At 53.4% G+C, this 17,528-nt stretch overlaps 1 protein-coding gene across 1 annotated transcript in view; it reads right to left on the reverse strand.

Moving 5' to 3' along the window:
* Positions 1–17,528, reverse strand: part of SIGLEC1 (sialic acid binding Ig like lectin 1) — a 46,238-nt gene that overhangs the window by 8,702 nt on the left and 20,008 nt on the right. The window contains exons 7-17 of the mRNA XM_053256722.1: positions 16,433–16,732; positions 13,447–13,701; positions 12,407–12,709; positions 11,613–11,867; positions 10,680–10,982; positions 9,501–9,761; positions 6,256–6,558; positions 4,283–4,534; positions 2,928–3,233; positions 1,718–1,969; positions 378–680 (exon numbers count right to left, since the gene is read on the reverse strand). Coding sequence (XP_053112697.1) covers positions 378–680; positions 1,718–1,969; positions 2,928–3,233; positions 4,283–4,534; positions 6,256–6,558; positions 9,501–9,761; positions 10,680–10,982; positions 11,613–11,867; positions 12,407–12,709; positions 13,447–13,701; positions 16,433–16,732 — 3,093 coding nt within the window. The remainder of the gene's footprint in view (positions 1–377; positions 681–1,717; positions 1,970–2,927; positions 3,234–4,282; positions 4,535–6,255; positions 6,559–9,500; positions 9,762–10,679; positions 10,983–11,612; positions 11,868–12,406; positions 12,710–13,446; positions 13,702–16,432; positions 16,733–17,528) is intronic.

Consider the following 17,528-nt stretch of genomic DNA (forward strand, 5'->3'; position numbering starts at 1 on the left):
AAACACAGCAGTCTGCTCCAAGAAGTAGCTGGAGCAGCATCCCTTTACTGCTGCCATACCCAGCTCCCCTGTGTGCCTGCTTGGAGCTGTCCAAAGTGCTGAGAGCTGTCCAAGGCCTGGGTGACTCCTGGACCCCAGCTCTGCCTAGAACCGCACAGCACACCCCTTCAGTGATTGTGGCGTGGGATGGCAAAGCAGCAATAATCCCTCCCCCTTCAGAATGAGGGGTGGGAAGGGGGTGGGAAGAAAAGGAAGGCAATTTGTTTCCAAATGTGAAAACGACGGGGAGGGGAGGCTCCTTTATGACGATTTGCCTGCAGTGTGTGTGTGAATATGGTTCCTCACGCAAGGGGGAAGGTGGATGACAAATCACTCACTGTCCACACTGAAGTGTGTGGAAGTTGTGGAGGCCCCATAAGTATTGTTAGCGGAGCAGAGGTACTGCCCTTCATCTTCCAAGAGGATCTCCATGATCTCCACCTTCAGGGCGTTGGGGGCTGAGTGGACATGGAGCCGTGGGGCAGGCAAATGCCCAGAGCTCCTGCTGGAAGCCACCATCTCACTCCCTCTGTACAGGGCAATGTCAGACAGTGGGTTGCTCTCAACGGTGCACTGCATGATGGCCCGGTTCCCCGATTGTGTCTCCCGGAAGGAGGTCAAGGAGGGCTTCTTTGGAGCATCTGCAGGGAGGGAAGAGAAGATGGCGTATGTCTGTTACAAAAGGGCAAGGCTTTTCTGTGCAAGACAAGGTGTCAGGGCAGAGGGGTGGAGGAAGATGCCAACTGGGATACGACAAGAAAGGGATATGGAGCGTATTGGGCATATCCTGGATTGCATTGTGAAAAAACAACTTTCTAGACCTCATTTTGTGCTTCTCAGGCTACATACATTATACTTACACATCAGGAGTCAGAAATGGTTTTTTGTCCCACAGGGAGAACTTGGCTTCTCCTCATCTTCATATTGCAATCAAGCAAGTACAAACCAGCAATTTAAACATTCATGTAGCTGTTAGTTTTGCTTCTATCCCTATATTTTTGGTGGGTTGTCACTGTCAGTCTTTTTTTAAAAAAAGAATGGTTTAAAGCTCTACTTCTACAATTCTTCAATTTAAAGTTCATTCTTCCCTTTATTATTATTATTAATTATTATTATTCTTAAAAACTACAATCAACGGGGAATGGGAGATGAGGAGAGGTGGATTCATGATTCATGAATGTGGTAGCAAGCATGAACTGTTCCCTTTGCTAAGCAGGGTCCACCCTGTTTGCATATGAAAGGGAGACTATATGTGTGAGCACTGTAAGATATTCCTCTCAGGGGATGAGGCCGCTCTGGGAAGAGCATCTGCATGCTTGCATGCAGAAGGTTCCAAGTTCCCTCCCTGGATTCTCCAAGATAGGGCTGAGAGAGATTCCTGCCTGCAACCTTGGAGAAGCCGCTGCCAGTCTGTGAAGACAATACTGAGCTAGGTAGACCAATGGTCTGACTCAGTATATGGCAGCTTCCTATGTTCCTATGGGCACCAGCCAATCAACACTGTGCCTTCTCCTGCAGAATTGCAGAGCTGGTTTTCCTGGAGTTTGGCCCTGGAAAGAAATGTTTGCTTGAACCGACTCCAGTGGGTAGACTTCCAGAGCAGTCCCACTGCTCAAGACAAACCAGGTTTCATCCTCAGCCTGAGAGGAAATTCCTTCTACGACATGAAGGTACTCACAGAGGACCTGCAGGACCACAGGTGGGGACTTCCTGGTGCCCCTCTCATCATGCACTTGGCAGGAGTAGGAGCCCATGTCACTGGAGGCCACCGACTGGAACACAAGGGAGGCAGCAGGGCCCTCGGCCAGCCATCTGGAGTTCTTGGACCAGGCATAGATGGCATTTGTCGGGGAGGCTGCATCTTCACAGGTGAGGGAGACAGGATCCCCTTCGCGGACGTCTGGGACTGGCTTGATCACAACTCTTGTTGCTATGGGAGGGACGAGAATGGAGCTGAGATGGGCTGAACGGAAGCAGCCCCAGGAAGCCATCAGGCGGAGATGAAAGCCACCATCTGCTTCATGCTGATTAAGGGTTTATGAAGAGTGGATTCTTTCCCATCCCAGAACTCAAGCATAAGGGAGTGGGCTGGGGTGGGGGCCTGAATGTATGATCCAAGGCCAAAAGCATGCATCATTTCTAAGACACACAGTGTAGAGCAAGTGGAGGACTCTTCAACCCCTGAACACAAGCATGGGGTGGTGGTGGGGAGAGGTGTTTCCATGGGAGGGGCCGGAGCTCAGGGGCAGCGTACAGGCTCTGCATGCAGAAGGTCGCAAGTGAGAACTCAGACAGCTTCAATAGGAGGACCTCAAGTCGTTTTGCCTGAGATCTTGGAGAACATCAGAACATCAGAACAGCCTTGCTGGATCAGGCCCAAGGAGGCCCATCTAGTCCAGGATCCTGTTTCACACAGTGGCCCACCAGATGCTGCTGGAAGCCACAAGCAGGAGTTGAGGGCATGCCCTCTCTCCTGCTGTTACTCCCCTGCAACTGGTACTCAGAGGCATCCTGCCACAGCATGTATAGAATGGCGCACATTTGGCTCTTTGTCCTTCCTAAGTGGGGCTGGCAGGATTTGCAGGCCCATAACTAGGGGGGCAGGGGCTAGGGCAGACCTTCCCCCCACCTATTTTTCTTTGCCCCCTAAAGATTTTACAAACAAACGATTCTTAAACTGTTGTATTGTAATGCAATGCAGAGCAACATGTGGCAAAACCTGGGCTCTCTCCTTTTTTGGCGCACGCACACACACACACACACACACACACACACAGAGACACACACACAGCTGGGCTGGCTACATGCCTGAAGATCTGTCCCCAATTCCCCCTGGTGAAGCTCCAATGTGATGTTTCACCAACGTGGTGAGCACCGTGATGACTCACTTTCCACGGTGAAGTCGAGGGAAACGCTGGTCGTGCCGACAGTGTTGCTAACCAGGCATTCATAGAGCCCTTCATCGTCCAAGTGGACATCTCGGATCTCCAGTCTCAAGGAGTTTGGAGAGGAAGCAACGCTGAGCCTGGGGTCTGGCACCCCACTGACCCGGGAGGAGCTGGCGGCGAGGACTTGGTTGCCTCGGCGGAGGGAGAGTTCTGACGGGGGGTTACTGTCCACGGAGCACACGAGGATGGCCAGCTTCCCTTGCGAAGTCTCCAAGAATGACTTCATCCAAGCATTCCTGGGTGGATCTTCCGGAGAAAGAGGAGAGGAATGAGCAGACCTGGAGCTGTGCAGCATAACATGCACACACAGAGCACAACGACACAAAGGCTTCTGATGCACACATCCTGCACAACATCGCCAGGACCACAGCAGCTGCAGGAACTAGGTAGCAGGTGACCTCCCAGCAGCAGGCTGAAGGAGAGGGGGCCCTCCTAGCAAGTTCTCTGCTCAGTATTGAGACAGGCTGTTGCCAGCAGTCAAGAGATCTTTATTCGTTTGGTCCTTCCCTGTCCTGCTTTTGGGCTTCCTAGAGTCATCTGGATGGAAGCTGGAGGGGGGACTCAATGCTCCCACCATGGCCTGATGCAGCAGGACAATTCTTACGCTACATGAATTTGCTCTGTGAAACAAATTCATGGAGGGCAGGTCTACCAGCAGCTATTCACCAAGACAGCTAGATAGAACCTCCATGTTCAGAGGCAGTATATCTCAGATTATCAGTTGCTGGGTGACACATGAAGGGGAGGGCTGTTGCCTTCCTGTTCTGATGCGGGCTACCTGGAAGCATCTGAGGACCTCTGTTGGAAACATGAAGCTGAGCTATATGGCCTCGCATTGGTCTGATCCAGAAAGTCTCTCATACCTTCACACGTGCACTCCATGAAAGCCTCAAGCTGACATCCTCTCCCAGCACCACATTTTCTCCTTCATTCATTCAGTGCCAAATCACCAAGCAAGACATCAATAAGGCGGAGGTTCTCAACCTTGGGGGTCCTCGGATGTTGTTGGACTCCAACTCCCTCCTTTGGCCCAAGTCTGAAAACCCCTGGAGTAAGGAGACATGGGGTGCTGTGCAGGTGGGTCAATGTCCCAGCAGCTGGGAGTGGGGCACACGCAGGCCCCAAACAGGAGTGGGGCTTGGTCAGGGGCCACTGGTGTTGATATGCTCATGAAAAGCAATTTCCCAGTGTTTTTAAAGTTGGAGGCACAGCTGGTCAGCGTTCACTACATCCATACATCTTTATGAACCACAGCTTCCAAATCCAGCTCCCCGCCCCCCGCCCCCAGGACTTACAAAGGACATTGAGCGTGCCCAAGGAGGAGTTCCGAGTCCTGTGCGGAGTCTTCACTGTGCAGTAATAGGCTCCCCCATCAGCAGTCGTGACGCTGGGAAGCGACAGGGTCTTGGATGGGCCCTCTGCCTGCCACCGGCTGTCCTTATACCAGGTATAGTGGGGCTGGCTGGATGCATCACTGTCAACGGCACAGGTCAAGTTCACCGAGAGCCCTTCGAGGACATCCGGAGGAGAAATCCAGATCCGTGCAGCTAAGAAGGTTGGAGACAGAAGGAAGACAAATTGTGATCTCTTATGGGGAAACCTAGAGTGGAGGCCTCTTCTGGAGTATTTCTGGACTCCAGCAAATGCTGGAACCAGGAGTGGCTTGTCCTAATGAGGATGCCAAAGGAGGCACAGCTGGCTTTCCTTCCTGAGCTCTTCTCTCTTCTGCCCCACACACTGCCTGCAGGTTGGCCATTCGTCAGGTAGAGCTGTGCAGTTAACTTGACAAATGGTCAGCCTGGTGCATGAGGCAGGAGAGAAAGGAGCAAACAGAGTTCGGGAAGGAGAGGCAGCCATGCCTCCTTGGGCACCTGCACCTCCAGGCTTGTTAGGACGAGGTGCTCCCGGCTAGAACCCCAAATCACAGTCTCAGCTCAATAGCATCACTTATTATTGGCCACATTCACACGTCACACGAAACCAGAGGTGACGGGGTCTCCAGTTTCCATTTCTGCACATCTGAATGTGAGCAACTGCAGTTTTGGCCAAAAATGGGCCCATGGTTTCCCTCCTCAGACAGAGATTTGTACGTTTGGCTTGTAGTAAGGCTCACTGCCAGGACTTTCAGTTCTGCAGTGTCAGGGTTGTGTCTGGATGCAGAATGCAGTCAGGCTCTTTCCCATCTGGTGTTGAGGGAGGAAGCTGCGATTGGCTGGTGGGACTGCTTTGGCTGCGATTGGCTCGTGGGGCTGTCCTTCAATCAAGAAAGATGCCCAGGCAGCCAGTAACTCCTCCTCTCTGCAGTCTCACTGACTGCAGAGAGGGAGCTCTCTATGACATCCGAATTTGGACAGGAGAGCCAGGAGAGCGGGGAGTGGAACCACAGGTTCATTGGACCCACAGTTCCGTGTTATGTGTGAATGCGGCCAATAAGCGAATGGGCTTATTCAGAGGGCTCAGCAGGGTGCCAAAGTCCCAGACACTTTTGGACTTGGACATCCTGCTGAGTGCTCCCAATAAGCCAATTTTTCCATCTTGGGTCACTTTGTGGAATCAGCCATAATGGAAAGGCCATAATTTCCTTTTCGCAAGAGCTACACCAGTTTAGTGCAGACCCACCTTTAGTGATGTAAGTCCAGGTCCATTAAGGAGGAAGAACCTCCAGTTTGGAGGAGAACCCCTATTTTCTAATTGGCTAGACACTGGCATTAAAGACATCCCAAGCCTTCTCATACCACTTTCCACCTACTAACTGGTGTCCAAACTGGAGATGCTGTAGCGATGCTGGATGCTCTGTCCACTAAGGAGCTGCCTTACTGCTGCACTAAGGTACGAGAACTCAGTATTAGTTCGTTACCCTGCTTGTATTTTCTTTCTTAATTCCTGTGTGCATTTATTTAGTCCCCCTTCCCCCTGTTCTCCCCAATCCCCTTATTGTGTGCAACTCTTGTTTTTCTTGATACATTCCAGGTGATTAGAAGTGACTCTTCTTCAGTCTGCTTTTAAAAGGTCTAGACTTGGTTTGAGAAGTGTCTAGCTGACCTGAGAAAGCTCCTTCCCTCCCGGGCCTCATAAGGCCATTGTTTCTAGAATCATATATCGCTCGTCTAGAGCTGGGCTCCAGGGACTCTGCCTGTGTAGTGCCATTAGGTGTCAAGCCAGACAGGGCCAGGGCTTTCTACAGTTCTACAGACACTTCTGCTACTACACGGTCAGCCTTCTTCCTCACCCAGCCATTGCAGGAAACGGCCTTGCCTGTCCTACTCACGGTCTGCGGTGAAAGTCACCGAGGAGCTTGCGTTGCCATACAGGTTGCTGGCGGAGCACAGGTACTCCCCTTCGTCCTCCATCAGCACATCCCGGATCTCCACTCTCAGGCTGTTGTATGCGGCGGAGATGCTGAGCCGCTGGTCGTGGGAGGCGCTGGAGCCAGCACTTGAAGCCCAGAGCGCCCCACCTCTGTACATGGCCAGTTGGGACTGGGGATCACTGTCGACGGTGCAGTGGATAAGGGCCACCTGCCCCTCCTGGGTCTGAAGGAAAGAGGCCAGCTGAGGCTTCCGAGGTGGGTCTGGGTGGGGAAGAGAGACAGACAGCTGCTTTAGCACACACAAGGGCCAGCGTGGTGTAGTGGTTAGAGTGCTGGACTAGGACCGGGGAGACCCGAGTTCAAATCCCCCTTCAGCCATGAGACTCGCTGGGTGACTCTGGGCCAGTCACTTCTCTCTCAGTCTAACCTAGTTCACAGGGTTGTTTTGAAAGAGAAACTCAAGTATGTAGTACACCGCTCTGGGCTCCTTGGAGGAAGAGCGGGATATAAATGTAGTAATAACAACAACAACAACAACAACAACAATCTCCTTCTATGGCCAGCCATTGTGGTTCTCTTGAAATGCAGAGTTATACAGCTCTGCCGAGCCTGTATGTCGCATACAGAAGGTCCCAGGTTCATTGCCTGCCATCACAAGGTTCTCAAGTGGTTCTCAGGTCTGGGGAATGATGGCACTTTCTGCCTGCATCCTTGGAGAGCTGCTGCCAGCCAGGGCAGATGGTGCTGAGCTAGGCAGATCAAGGGACTGACTCAGTTGGAGGCAGCTCCCTATGTTCAGTTAGAAGGCCCACTGAGTTGCTGCAGTTAGCAGTACAGAGGGTGGCCACAGAAGCAATCACTGTTCTGCGGAGCATCTAGGGGACCACAGAAGAACAGCTGCATAGAGAGAACATGACCTTGGCTCCTCGGTTGCCCTGTCTGCTCTGCAGGCTGTCATGTATTCTGGTGCCACCCTCAGCACGCCTTCTTGGGACCCCTGCCCATCCGCTCAGTGTCCAGGTGGCATTCCGTAAGGTTCCAGCTCTCACAAAAACGTGTTCCTTGCAAGCAGAGCCAGGATTAACAAGGCAGCAACTTGCACAGTCCACTATCCAGGCCCTTTAATTTCCTCCCCCAGGGGATGAAGGGGATCTGCCAGGACTGCATCTTCGTTGCTGTCCCTTTAAGCAGAGTGGTCCTTTCCAGAGCAAGTGAAGCAAGAGCATCAGCTGCTTACAGCCACAAACTAGATTTCAAACCACGTTAATGCGTCATCATCATTAGCCCCCTGTTCCACTCTACTGGAGTGCTGCTTGGCAGAAACATTCTTGGCTACTGAAGGGTGTGCCTCCTTTTGCATCCTCCCAAGAGCTAATGTGGTGCAGTGGCTAGTGCTGGACTGGGGCTGGAGAGACCTGGGCTCCAAGTTCCACCACTGGGTGACCTTGGGCCTGTTACACTCCTTTGTGGGCTAGCCTCAGGCTTGCAGGGTGGTTGTGAGGATAAGAAGGAAACCATCTTCTTGATGCCACACTGGGCTCCTTGAGGGACGGGTGGAACACAGCAGCTCAGAGCCCTCCTCCCAGAGGAGCTGTGCATCATTCCCCCAAACCCACACGGCCTTCTCCGCCTCACTATCCACTGCGTGCCACTCCCCTCTGCCATGGAAAACTCTGCCTCAAGCCCAGAAGCCTCAGACCACAATGACTTTGCCTTTATACGGGGCTGCATGTTTAAGCGCGTGCATTTCCATGGAGAAGCAGCCTGTTGAGAAGCTGGAGAGAAAGGAGAGGAAACAAACACCGCCACCAAATGGCTCATGTTCTCAAGCAAGGGGTCCCGACCTGGAGGCCCCAGAAGTTGTTGGGCCACAACTCTCATCACACCCAGTCACAAGGGCTGAAGGCATCTTGTGGTTTGAACAACAACAGTCGACTTCTTGTGTTTGCATTCAGTGAGGCTGTGCAGACAAGCAGCCAAACCCCTGCTAGGGCAACCCAGCCTGGGTCTGGCTCTCCATGTGCCCTACAGGGATTGTGCCCGATTCTGGCACTGCCCAATTTTTATCCCAGTCTTTAGCCAGGGTTTAAGGGCACAAGCACTTAAGGGCCGTGTGTACATTCAGACTGCACGCAGCCCAAGCAGACTCACGGCCGGGCGCCTAGAGCTCCCGACTCACGGGGGATTCCCCCAATGCACCGCGCTCAGGACATAGTGCATCGTGGGATAGCTGGAGGCCAGGATGCATTGTCCTGACCTCCAGAGATCGATGCTGCTTGGAGCAGCGTGGATCATGTGGGAGGGCGATCTGCATGTCCCACCAACGACCATGGATCATCTGGGGGTGGGGAGGTAGGTCCTGTTGGAAGTTAAAGGACTTTGCACTGTCTCTTTGTCTCAGACAGTGGAGGACAGACTAGTGAGTCAGAGGGCTAGAGGGTCAAGACATTGGTCATCCCTTCTCCACTGCTCTGATACTATCCGTTTGAAATGTAGATTGCTAATCTCAGGGACTAACTTCCTCTCTCTCTCTTCCCTACCTGCCCTTCTACCTTGCAACATGGCAAGCCTCTCTCCCTGCACCATGTGTGCAGAGAGGATGCAGAATCCATCCGCATCCAGCTAGATAGATAGATTAGAGATCCTAACTCCTCACTTTCCTATCTAGAATGGAGTTCCTTAATAAATGCCTCATATATTGATTTGAAACTATGAATTGGCTCCAAGTTACTTTACTCTCAGCATACACGCATGCCTAACTAATCTACCGCTGTGTTGTGTCTCTGTTCACTCTGCTATAATGAAAAAGGGATTCTCTCACCACAGAGAATTTCCAACAGGTCCAACCCTTCCTTTCCCCCACACACCCTCCCTGCTCTCCCCGTCTCCCAGTCATGTGAGAATAGCCAGTGCCTCCCTTATCTTGGCACCCTGATACTTCCCTGTCTCTGACCTTCAGCAACACTGCCCTCCACCATCCAGAAGTCTCCAGCTCCGTCAAATCTCTGCCTTTTCTCCCTTGCTGCCCCTTATGTCTGGAACCACTTCCTAGGATTCCTTTTTGATGCCACTTCTCATGGCTTCCTTCAAATCCACCTTTCCCATGAAGCTTTTGGCCGCCCTCCTGGTACCACTAAGCCTAAGCCCCCAGTTGTGATGAGGAATCTGCTTCCAGCAACAGATGGGAAAGAAGCACCACGTACAAAAGACAATTATGCTGACCGCTGGGGAGACACTGATGGCGGTCTCCTCCGGGGTGTGGGCCTTGCAGTGGTAGTATCCGGCATCCCCGCTGGTTATTCGTAGGAAGGTGAGCTCCTTGGCATTCCTCTCCGGGAGGTGCTTGCTGTTTCTGTACCAGGAGAAGGTGGAGTCGTCCACAGCACTTCCCATCAGATCACAGGTGAGGGTGACAGGATCTCCTTCCAGCAGCTCTGGGGATGGCGTGACCAGAACTCGGGCTGCTAGATTCCGGAGGGAAAAAAATCACAGGAAGCTTGGAATTTGGGTGCAAATGGGGGCACTGGGCTAGAGACAAATTTGCAGAGTAAAATTAATAGCTTCATAGACTAATGATGCCAGCATGGTGTAGTGGTTAGAGTGCTGGACCAGGACCAGGGAGACCTAAGTTCAACTCCCCATTCAGCCATGAGACTTGCTGGGTGACTCTGGGCCAGTCACTTCTCTCTCAGCCTAACCTACTTCACAGGGTTGTTGTGAGGAGAAACTGAAGTATGTAGGAGAGGAGAGCTGGTCTTGTGGTAGCAAGCATGCCTTGTCCCCATAGCTAAGCAGGGTCTGCCCTGGTTGCATATGAATGGGAGACTTGATGTGTGAGCACTGCAAGAGATTCCCCTCAGGGGATGAAGCCGCTCTGGGAAGAGCAGAAGGTTTCAAGCTCCCTCCCTGGCTTCTCCAAGACAGGGCTGAGAGAGACTCCTGCCTGCAACCTTGGAGGAGCCGCTGCCAGTCTGTGAAGACAATACTGGGCTAGATAGACCAATGGTCTGACTCAGTATATGGCAGCTTCCTGTGTTCCTATGTAGTACACCACTCTGGGCTCCTTGGAGGAAGAGCAGTAAAAAATAAAAATAAAAATAATAAGGCGAACTGGAAAGCACTTATACAGACACAGCTGTAGAACTGCATGTATGAATATATTAATTAGTGAATATCGGTTACCAGTAATCCTCACTGGATTCCCCTTTACCAGTAGAGCTCTGAACCAGCTTGGTTCAAACCGGGCCTGGCTGAGTTTGAACTCAGACCGGCTGAGGCCATTCCGGTTCGACCCTGAACCTGTCGAACTGAGCCGGTTCGGTGTGGAGCCCGGCACGAACCGAGCTGGCTGGCCCACTCCTACACCTGGGCAGCACACTCACTCTGTACGCGGAAAAACAGCAGCCTGGAGCTGGAGCCATATGGGTTGGCAGCCGTGACGTTGTAGCTGCCCCCGTCCTCCGGCACAATGCCTCTCAGCTCCACTCTCATGGCATTGTGGGCCGTGGTGACGCTGACCCTCTGGGGGGCTACGCTGCTCTCCGAGCCACTGGAGGCGATGACCTCCCCCCCTTTATACAGAACTAGCTTGGAAGGCGGGTTGCTGTCCACTGAGCACTGGAAGAGGGCCACCCTGCCTCGCTCCGTCTCCATGAAGACGGCCGCCTGAGGAGTCCCAGGAGGATCTGAAACAGAAGAAGCACACAGGATCACCGCTTCATATTTGGAATGCCTATATACTGTTTCTCAACCAAAAGCAAGTTCTCCAAGCCTTTTGCAAAGCGCAAGGAATGGGGAGCTCTCTTTCTTTCTGAAACGGTCTAGCAGTCTAAAAAGAAACTGAAAGGAGCAGCCCCGGGAGGGAGGAATACGGGCAGCAGCGGCTCTCTCCCTGCTCAAGAGGAAAGAGCCAGCACTCTCAAAGGCACCGCTTTGCCCACTTAGGGAGGGATCCATTGCCTGGATGCTCGGTCCTGCGGGCGAGGGAGGACAAAATCCACACATCCGCACTTGGCAGGCTTTGCAGCAAACAAGCAGTGATACCCTTGCAATACATCTTTGGCCCGAAAGCTTTTTTCACACCGTGTGCAGGGACAAACCTGGGTTTCCCACTGAACTCTTCTGGTTGCAGAATGAGCCCTGGTTTTTGCCATGTGGTGTGATGAGCATCTCTAGGTAGGTATCTAGGGTCTCTACTTGCGACATGCATATGCGGTGGTATGAAGTGATATCAGCCAAATTACAAACAGTCACTTAATGTCCAGTTTGAGAGCATCTCAAAGGAAACTGGGGAGGGAAAACTGGAAAACTCTTACACAGCACAGACAGGGCCACGGGAGTGGAGCTTCTGCTGGCTGGCGGATTCTCTACCCGGCAGGAATAAGAGCCGGCATCTCCTCTTGCCACGTGCGGGATCTCCAGGGAATTCCCAGGCGCCTCGGGGAGCTGGAGACCATTTCTGGACCAGGTGTAGTTGGCCAGGGCTGAGGAATTGCCGCTTACTGTACAGGACAGCCGGACGGTCTCACCCTCGCGCACCTCTGGGGATGGTGTGATGGTTATTCTTGCAGCTAAAGGAGGCAGCAAGGGACGAGTCAGAGGAGGAGGGAGTCCAGGGTGGAGCGACAAGTGTTGGGTAAGAAATGCTTCCTGGCGGCCAAAACACACGGTCATGCTGTTGCCTTCTTGATGACTTGAGCTGCTTTTCTGACCATCGGGCTGGTCCCAGGTTTTGCGACACCCAAGTTGAGCTGCCGCCTTGTCCCAGGCCCTGGAGGGGCCCAGCCCCCTTCCAAAACCCAACCACCTTGCAAGAGCAGTTGAAAGTGGCTTGGGGGCCCCGGTGGAGAGGAGGAGGCCATCAGGCAGCAGCCCCCTCCTCCTCCGCCCTCCTGGGGCTTCTTGACAGCTTTGCAAGGTCTGTGAGGAGAGGCAAAGCTCCTGGCAAAGCTGGGCAGGGTCAGCTCAGTCTTGAAGAACTGCTGGGGTGGCCATGGCAGCCCCCCCCCAGTAATCGGACACCTGAGGGGGCAATTGCCTCACCTCCTGAAGGGGCCGCCCCTCTGCCCCACACATGCTGCTTGCCGATGGGGCCCTCTCCCCTACTCACTCTCCGCAGTGAAGTCCAGGGTGGAGCTGGACTCTCCGAAGCGGTTCTGGGCGGAGCACACGTACTGCCCTTCGTCCTCCAGCATCACGTCCTTGATGGTGACCTTCAGCGTGTTGTGCGCGGAGGTCAGGCTCACCCTGGGGAGAGCTGGGGAGCCGGCCTTGCTGGTGGAGCCGAGGAGCAGCTCTCCTTTGTACACCGCGACCTCCGAAGGCGGCTCGCTGTCCACTGTGCACTGGAGGATGCCCAGCTGCCCTCCCTGCGTCTCGAGGAAGGAGCTCATCACAGGAAGCGTCGGGGGGTCTGCAGACCAGAAAGATGCTCTGAGAGAGCTGCCCCACTGCCACCCCACAGAGGCTGGGGGTGCAGAGTGGTCTCCAGGACCAGCAGCAGGTCCTCTGGAAGGCCCTCAGCGGCTGCTGACTGAGGCTGCCCCCTGAGAGCGGGCTTGCTGCCTCCGCCCATACAAACCTGCCTGCTCGCTAAGATTTCCTTTGGCGGCCCTTAGAAAGGCAGAGAGCGGCTTGGCTGGGACAGGGCCTTTTGCAGGGTGGCACCCAGACCACAACTGCCTGCCAGGAGAAATGCACTCTACCCTCTCACTGCTGACTTTCCAGCAGCAAGCCAAGACGGCTTCATTTCCGAGAGCCCTCGTACTAGTCAGGGATTCCCAACTTCCGGCCCTCAGATGTTGTTAGACTATCACCCCCATCATCCCCAGTCAAGGGCCAATTTGCTAGGGGTGATGGGAGTTGTAGTCCAACAATATCCGGGGACCCAGGGCTGGGCTCCCCTGCTCTAAGCCCTCTGGAGCACACTGGCTCTCTGCTCTTCAAGCGGGCACGGAGGAAGAGGGGCACTCACAGAGCACATGCAGAGTGACGGCTGGGAGGAAGAGGGGCACTCACAGAGCACATGCAGAGTGACGGCTGGGAGGAAGAGGGGCACTCACAGAGCACATGCAGAGTGACGGCTCGGAGGAAGAGGGGCACTCACAGAGCACATGCAGAGTGACGGCTCGGAGGAAGAGGGGCACTCACAGAGCACATGCAGAGTGACGGCTGGCGATCTGTGGCTGCCCTCCTGGTTGTGGGCCAGGCAGGAAAATGTCCCAGCATCTCTACTGGCCACGGCTGGGAAGACCAGGACATCCTCCTTTCCATCTTGTAGCCACTTGGCATCCTTGTACCAAGTATAAGTGGTCCCTTCTTCGGGCCCCAAGGTGGCCACACAGGTCAGGGTGACTCGCTGGCCTTCAGATATCTCGGTGGAGGGGCTGACCACGACTCTGGCCGCTGAAAGCAGAGCAGGAGGACAATGAGAAAGCAGAGGAAAGTAGTCCCTTCTTTGACAAATTCGTGTGGTTCAGCAAATACATCTGGAATGGCAAGTTCATATTTGTCCCTCACTGAGCACAGGAAGCTGCCACCTACTGAGTCCGACCCTTCCTCCAGCTAGCCCAGTATTGTCTACTCTGTCTGGCAGCAGCTCTCAGGCAGAGAGGCTTTTCCTAGTCCTGCTACCCAAGAGATGCTGGGAATCAAATGTGGAACCTTCTGTACACAAAACAGGTATTTGACCTCGTAACTATATTATCAATAGACATTTGTCAAGATGTTTGACCACAGGTGAAAAGTATGTGTGTGTGTGTGGTGGGGGGAGTTCCTGTGGGGGTGGGGGGCAGTCACCACCATTTTCGACCCATTTGCATCCTCTGAAATGGGAGTATCCTCTCTCTCTCTCTCTCTCTCTCTCTCTCTCTGTATATGTATATGTATATGTATATGTATATGTATATGTATATGTATATGTATATGTATATGTATATATGTATCCATATGATATATCTCATTAGGCTGCTGCATTTGAACTTGCAAACTTTGGTTGAAAAGCAGTATATAAATATTCGCCGTATTCATATTTGTATGCATTCACACTTCACATTTTTAGGTGCCCTTACCCCCATTCACACATTAGGTTCAACACTCATATGAGTGTACCGTGCACTCAGAAAAGATCTGTACACAGGTACAGTTATTCACATGTTGTGCTGAACACAGGTACAGAAATACACTTCCTATCTGTACCCTGTATTTGAGAGGCCTGTATCCAGGTCCACTGAATGCAGGTACAGTCATTCACACAAACACATGTCTGAGTGTACAGACATCTGCACACTTGTACAGCACAATGTCTGAATTGGGCTCATGTGGAACTTCTGAAAGGAGGTGACCATCTATATCTAAAACCTGTCATGTGTGAGGCAGCCCCAAGAGGGGACTTTCCCTTCTGGTCTGTAACTGAAGGAAGCAGATGGTTTGACGCTGAAGGATGAGTGTCCCAAGCCTGGGCCCTCAGATCTTGTTGGACTACAACTCCCATCACCCCCAGCTTTTGACCATTGTAGTGCAGTGCCGGATGGGCACTGTAGTCCAGCAGCATCTGGGGGCCTAGGGCCAGGAACCGCTGCTGTCAAAGATGGTCTTCTTCCTTCAAGTCTCTTCCAAGTGCCCCTTGACGACCAATCTGTCCTCTATGCCCTGCCAAGCTCTGGGGTGTGTGAATAGCAGCCATACTGTGGCGGGGGGGGGGGCGGACATGCAGGCCAAGCCGGCTCCTAGCCTCCCCACCCCCAACGCTGCAATCCTGGTGAAAAAAATCTGCCTTTGGCACCAACAGCATCTCCCCGCCCAAGACAAAGGACAGGTGTGGGGAGTGAGATCCAACTGAGCCTGAGGTGGGGTAGTGGCTCGAGACCCAGGTTCTCCATGGCAGGCATTCCCAGAGGGTGTTGTCCTCGGGCCTTTGCAGCGGGGGATAGGGATGTGCACAAACTGGGCTGGTGCTCTTTTTGTGGAGTGCCGAACTGGTTCGGACACCCGGCGTTTGAGCCGGTCCGGAGGCGGTGGGGCTTTAAGGGTCAGGGAGGGTGCCCTTATCTTCCCTGTTGTTTTCCCCCCACTGGCACTCTCCCCCAAACCTCTGGCACGGGGCTGCTGCGTACCTCCCTGCAGCTCCAGTCAGCATTGTGCCGGAAGTGGCTGGCGTGTGTGTGCATGTGCGTGCCATGTGCACACGTGTGTCAGCCACTTCCGGTACGACTCTGAACGTGGCTGCAGGGAGTTGTATGCAGCAGCCCCACACCAGCAGCTTTGGGGAGAGTGCCGGTGGGGGGGAAGCGACAGGGAAGATAAGGGCACCCTCCCTGACCCTTAAAGCCCCCTCCCCCTGCTGCCGCCTCCTGGGAGTGCACCAACCAGGGTGTGCACATCCCTAGCTGGGGATTGCAGGGGCTGTGGTCACCACCATCTGGGAATCGCTATTACAGGGAACCCTGGTCAAAAAGCCTCTTCCTCCATGCTGTGGTCTTGATCTGCATTGGGACCCTTCAGCCTCTCTTAAGAATGTTAAAAACCAGAATGTCTCTTCCAAACACGTGCTTAATGTAACATCTCATTCGGCCCTCAGATTGTAAGCTGCTCAGGGCAGGGACCTTTCTCTTTGTTGTGACTCTGGGAAGCCACATGGCGTACCCTTTCTAAAGAACGGCAGCAATATTTACGCACTGCTTTAAGAATGGGGTGGGAGCTGCTTGGCATACAGAAGGTCCCCAGGTTCAGTCCCTGGCAGCATCTCCAGGTAGGGCTGGGCAAGACCCCTTCTTAGATGCTGGAAGCTGCTGCCAGGCCGTGTAGGCTCGGGTTGCACAATTTTGGCCCTTCTGCCTAAGCCGGACTGCAGCGCTCATCATCCTTGACTCTTGGCCACTAAGGGTGAGGGTGATGGGAGCTGGAGACCAACAACAGCTGGAGGGTTGTGCAGCCCTGGTGGAGATACAACAGAGCCAGATGGGTCAAGGGTTGGATGCAGTAAAGAGTAGCTTCCTGCGGTCCACTTTTCTACACCACACAAGGCATGGGAAGAGGCCCATTCCCTACCCCTTCTTCACCTCTCCATTCCTGCACACTGTTCTAAAAACCATGCTTGAAGCCTTGGTGGTAGTCTAAAGGGGCATCTTCCACTTACTTTGGGCCCCGAAGAATCTCACGGTGGTGGCATTCCCATAGGTGTTGGTTGCGACACATTGATATTCGCCCTCGTCTTCTGGGATGACCTTCTGGATCTCCAGCTTCAAGGCATTGCGGGTGGTGCTGATGCTGATCCTCTGGCTGGGGGCTGCTTGCGAGCTGGTGGTCGCCAGGAGCTCCTGGTCCCGGTAAAGACTCAGGACAGACTGAGGGTTGCTGTCCACAGTGCAGGAAACCAAGGCCAGCCTTCCTTCCTGGGTCTCCTGGAACAAGCTGAGCAAGGGAGTCCTCGGAGGATCTGTGCAAGGCAAGGAGATCATTGGATCAATACCGGATGACAGGGGCTCTCAAAGCTGGGTCCCCAGGTGTTGTTAGACCACAGCACCCATCATCCTTTCACCATGGTGGCTGGGGATGATGGGCGTTGTAGTCCAACAACAGCTGGGGACCCACACTTGAGAACCCCTGCCTTATGAGCTGTGTGGCCAGGACAGGCATTCCTGCCACCTCTGGCACCTGTCTGCAGGACTTCACAGCTCCTCATTTTCCTAAGGGGTGGGAAGCTCCAGGGTCAGCCTTCCTGGGAGGAGAGAGCTCTGGAGACTTGGGCTGTCCCTGGAATATCTCTGTTTGCAATATAGAGAGAAGCTGAGAATGCCAGCGCAGGAGGAGACACTCCAGTGGACAGCGATGGCCTTGCTCTGGTGCTGCCGTTCTAGACCTGCACAGAGGCCACGGAAAGCAAGGGAGCACCCAACAAGAAACGAGACAGCCAGTCTATTAACAGCACATTGACGACGTTTTCAGATGACAACAGGAGCTATTGCATGTAAGCCCATTTCAAGCATGAATGTATAGATCTACTTAAACATGGCTTGGATTCAGCATCACCTCTCCTCACTTTATACTTCAGTCCCAAGCTGAGAAATCCACCCCCCTCATTCGTCCTTGTAGTTCTCTGTGATGTAACTCGAAACAGGCACCATCCTTCAGACATACGACTCCGGCACCAGCTGTCTTTAATTTGTATGTGTAAACAGAGTCGACTTCTCCGTTTTAATGGTTTCTAAGACTTTTGACAGCCGCTCTTTTCT

Source organism: Hemicordylus capensis, chromosome 5 (genome assembly GCF_027244095.1).
Source record: "Hemicordylus capensis ecotype Gifberg chromosome 5, rHemCap1.1.pri, whole genome shotgun sequence".
In the NCBI taxonomy this organism is placed as follows: Eukaryota; Metazoa; Chordata; class Lepidosauria; order Squamata; family Cordylidae; genus Hemicordylus; species Hemicordylus capensis.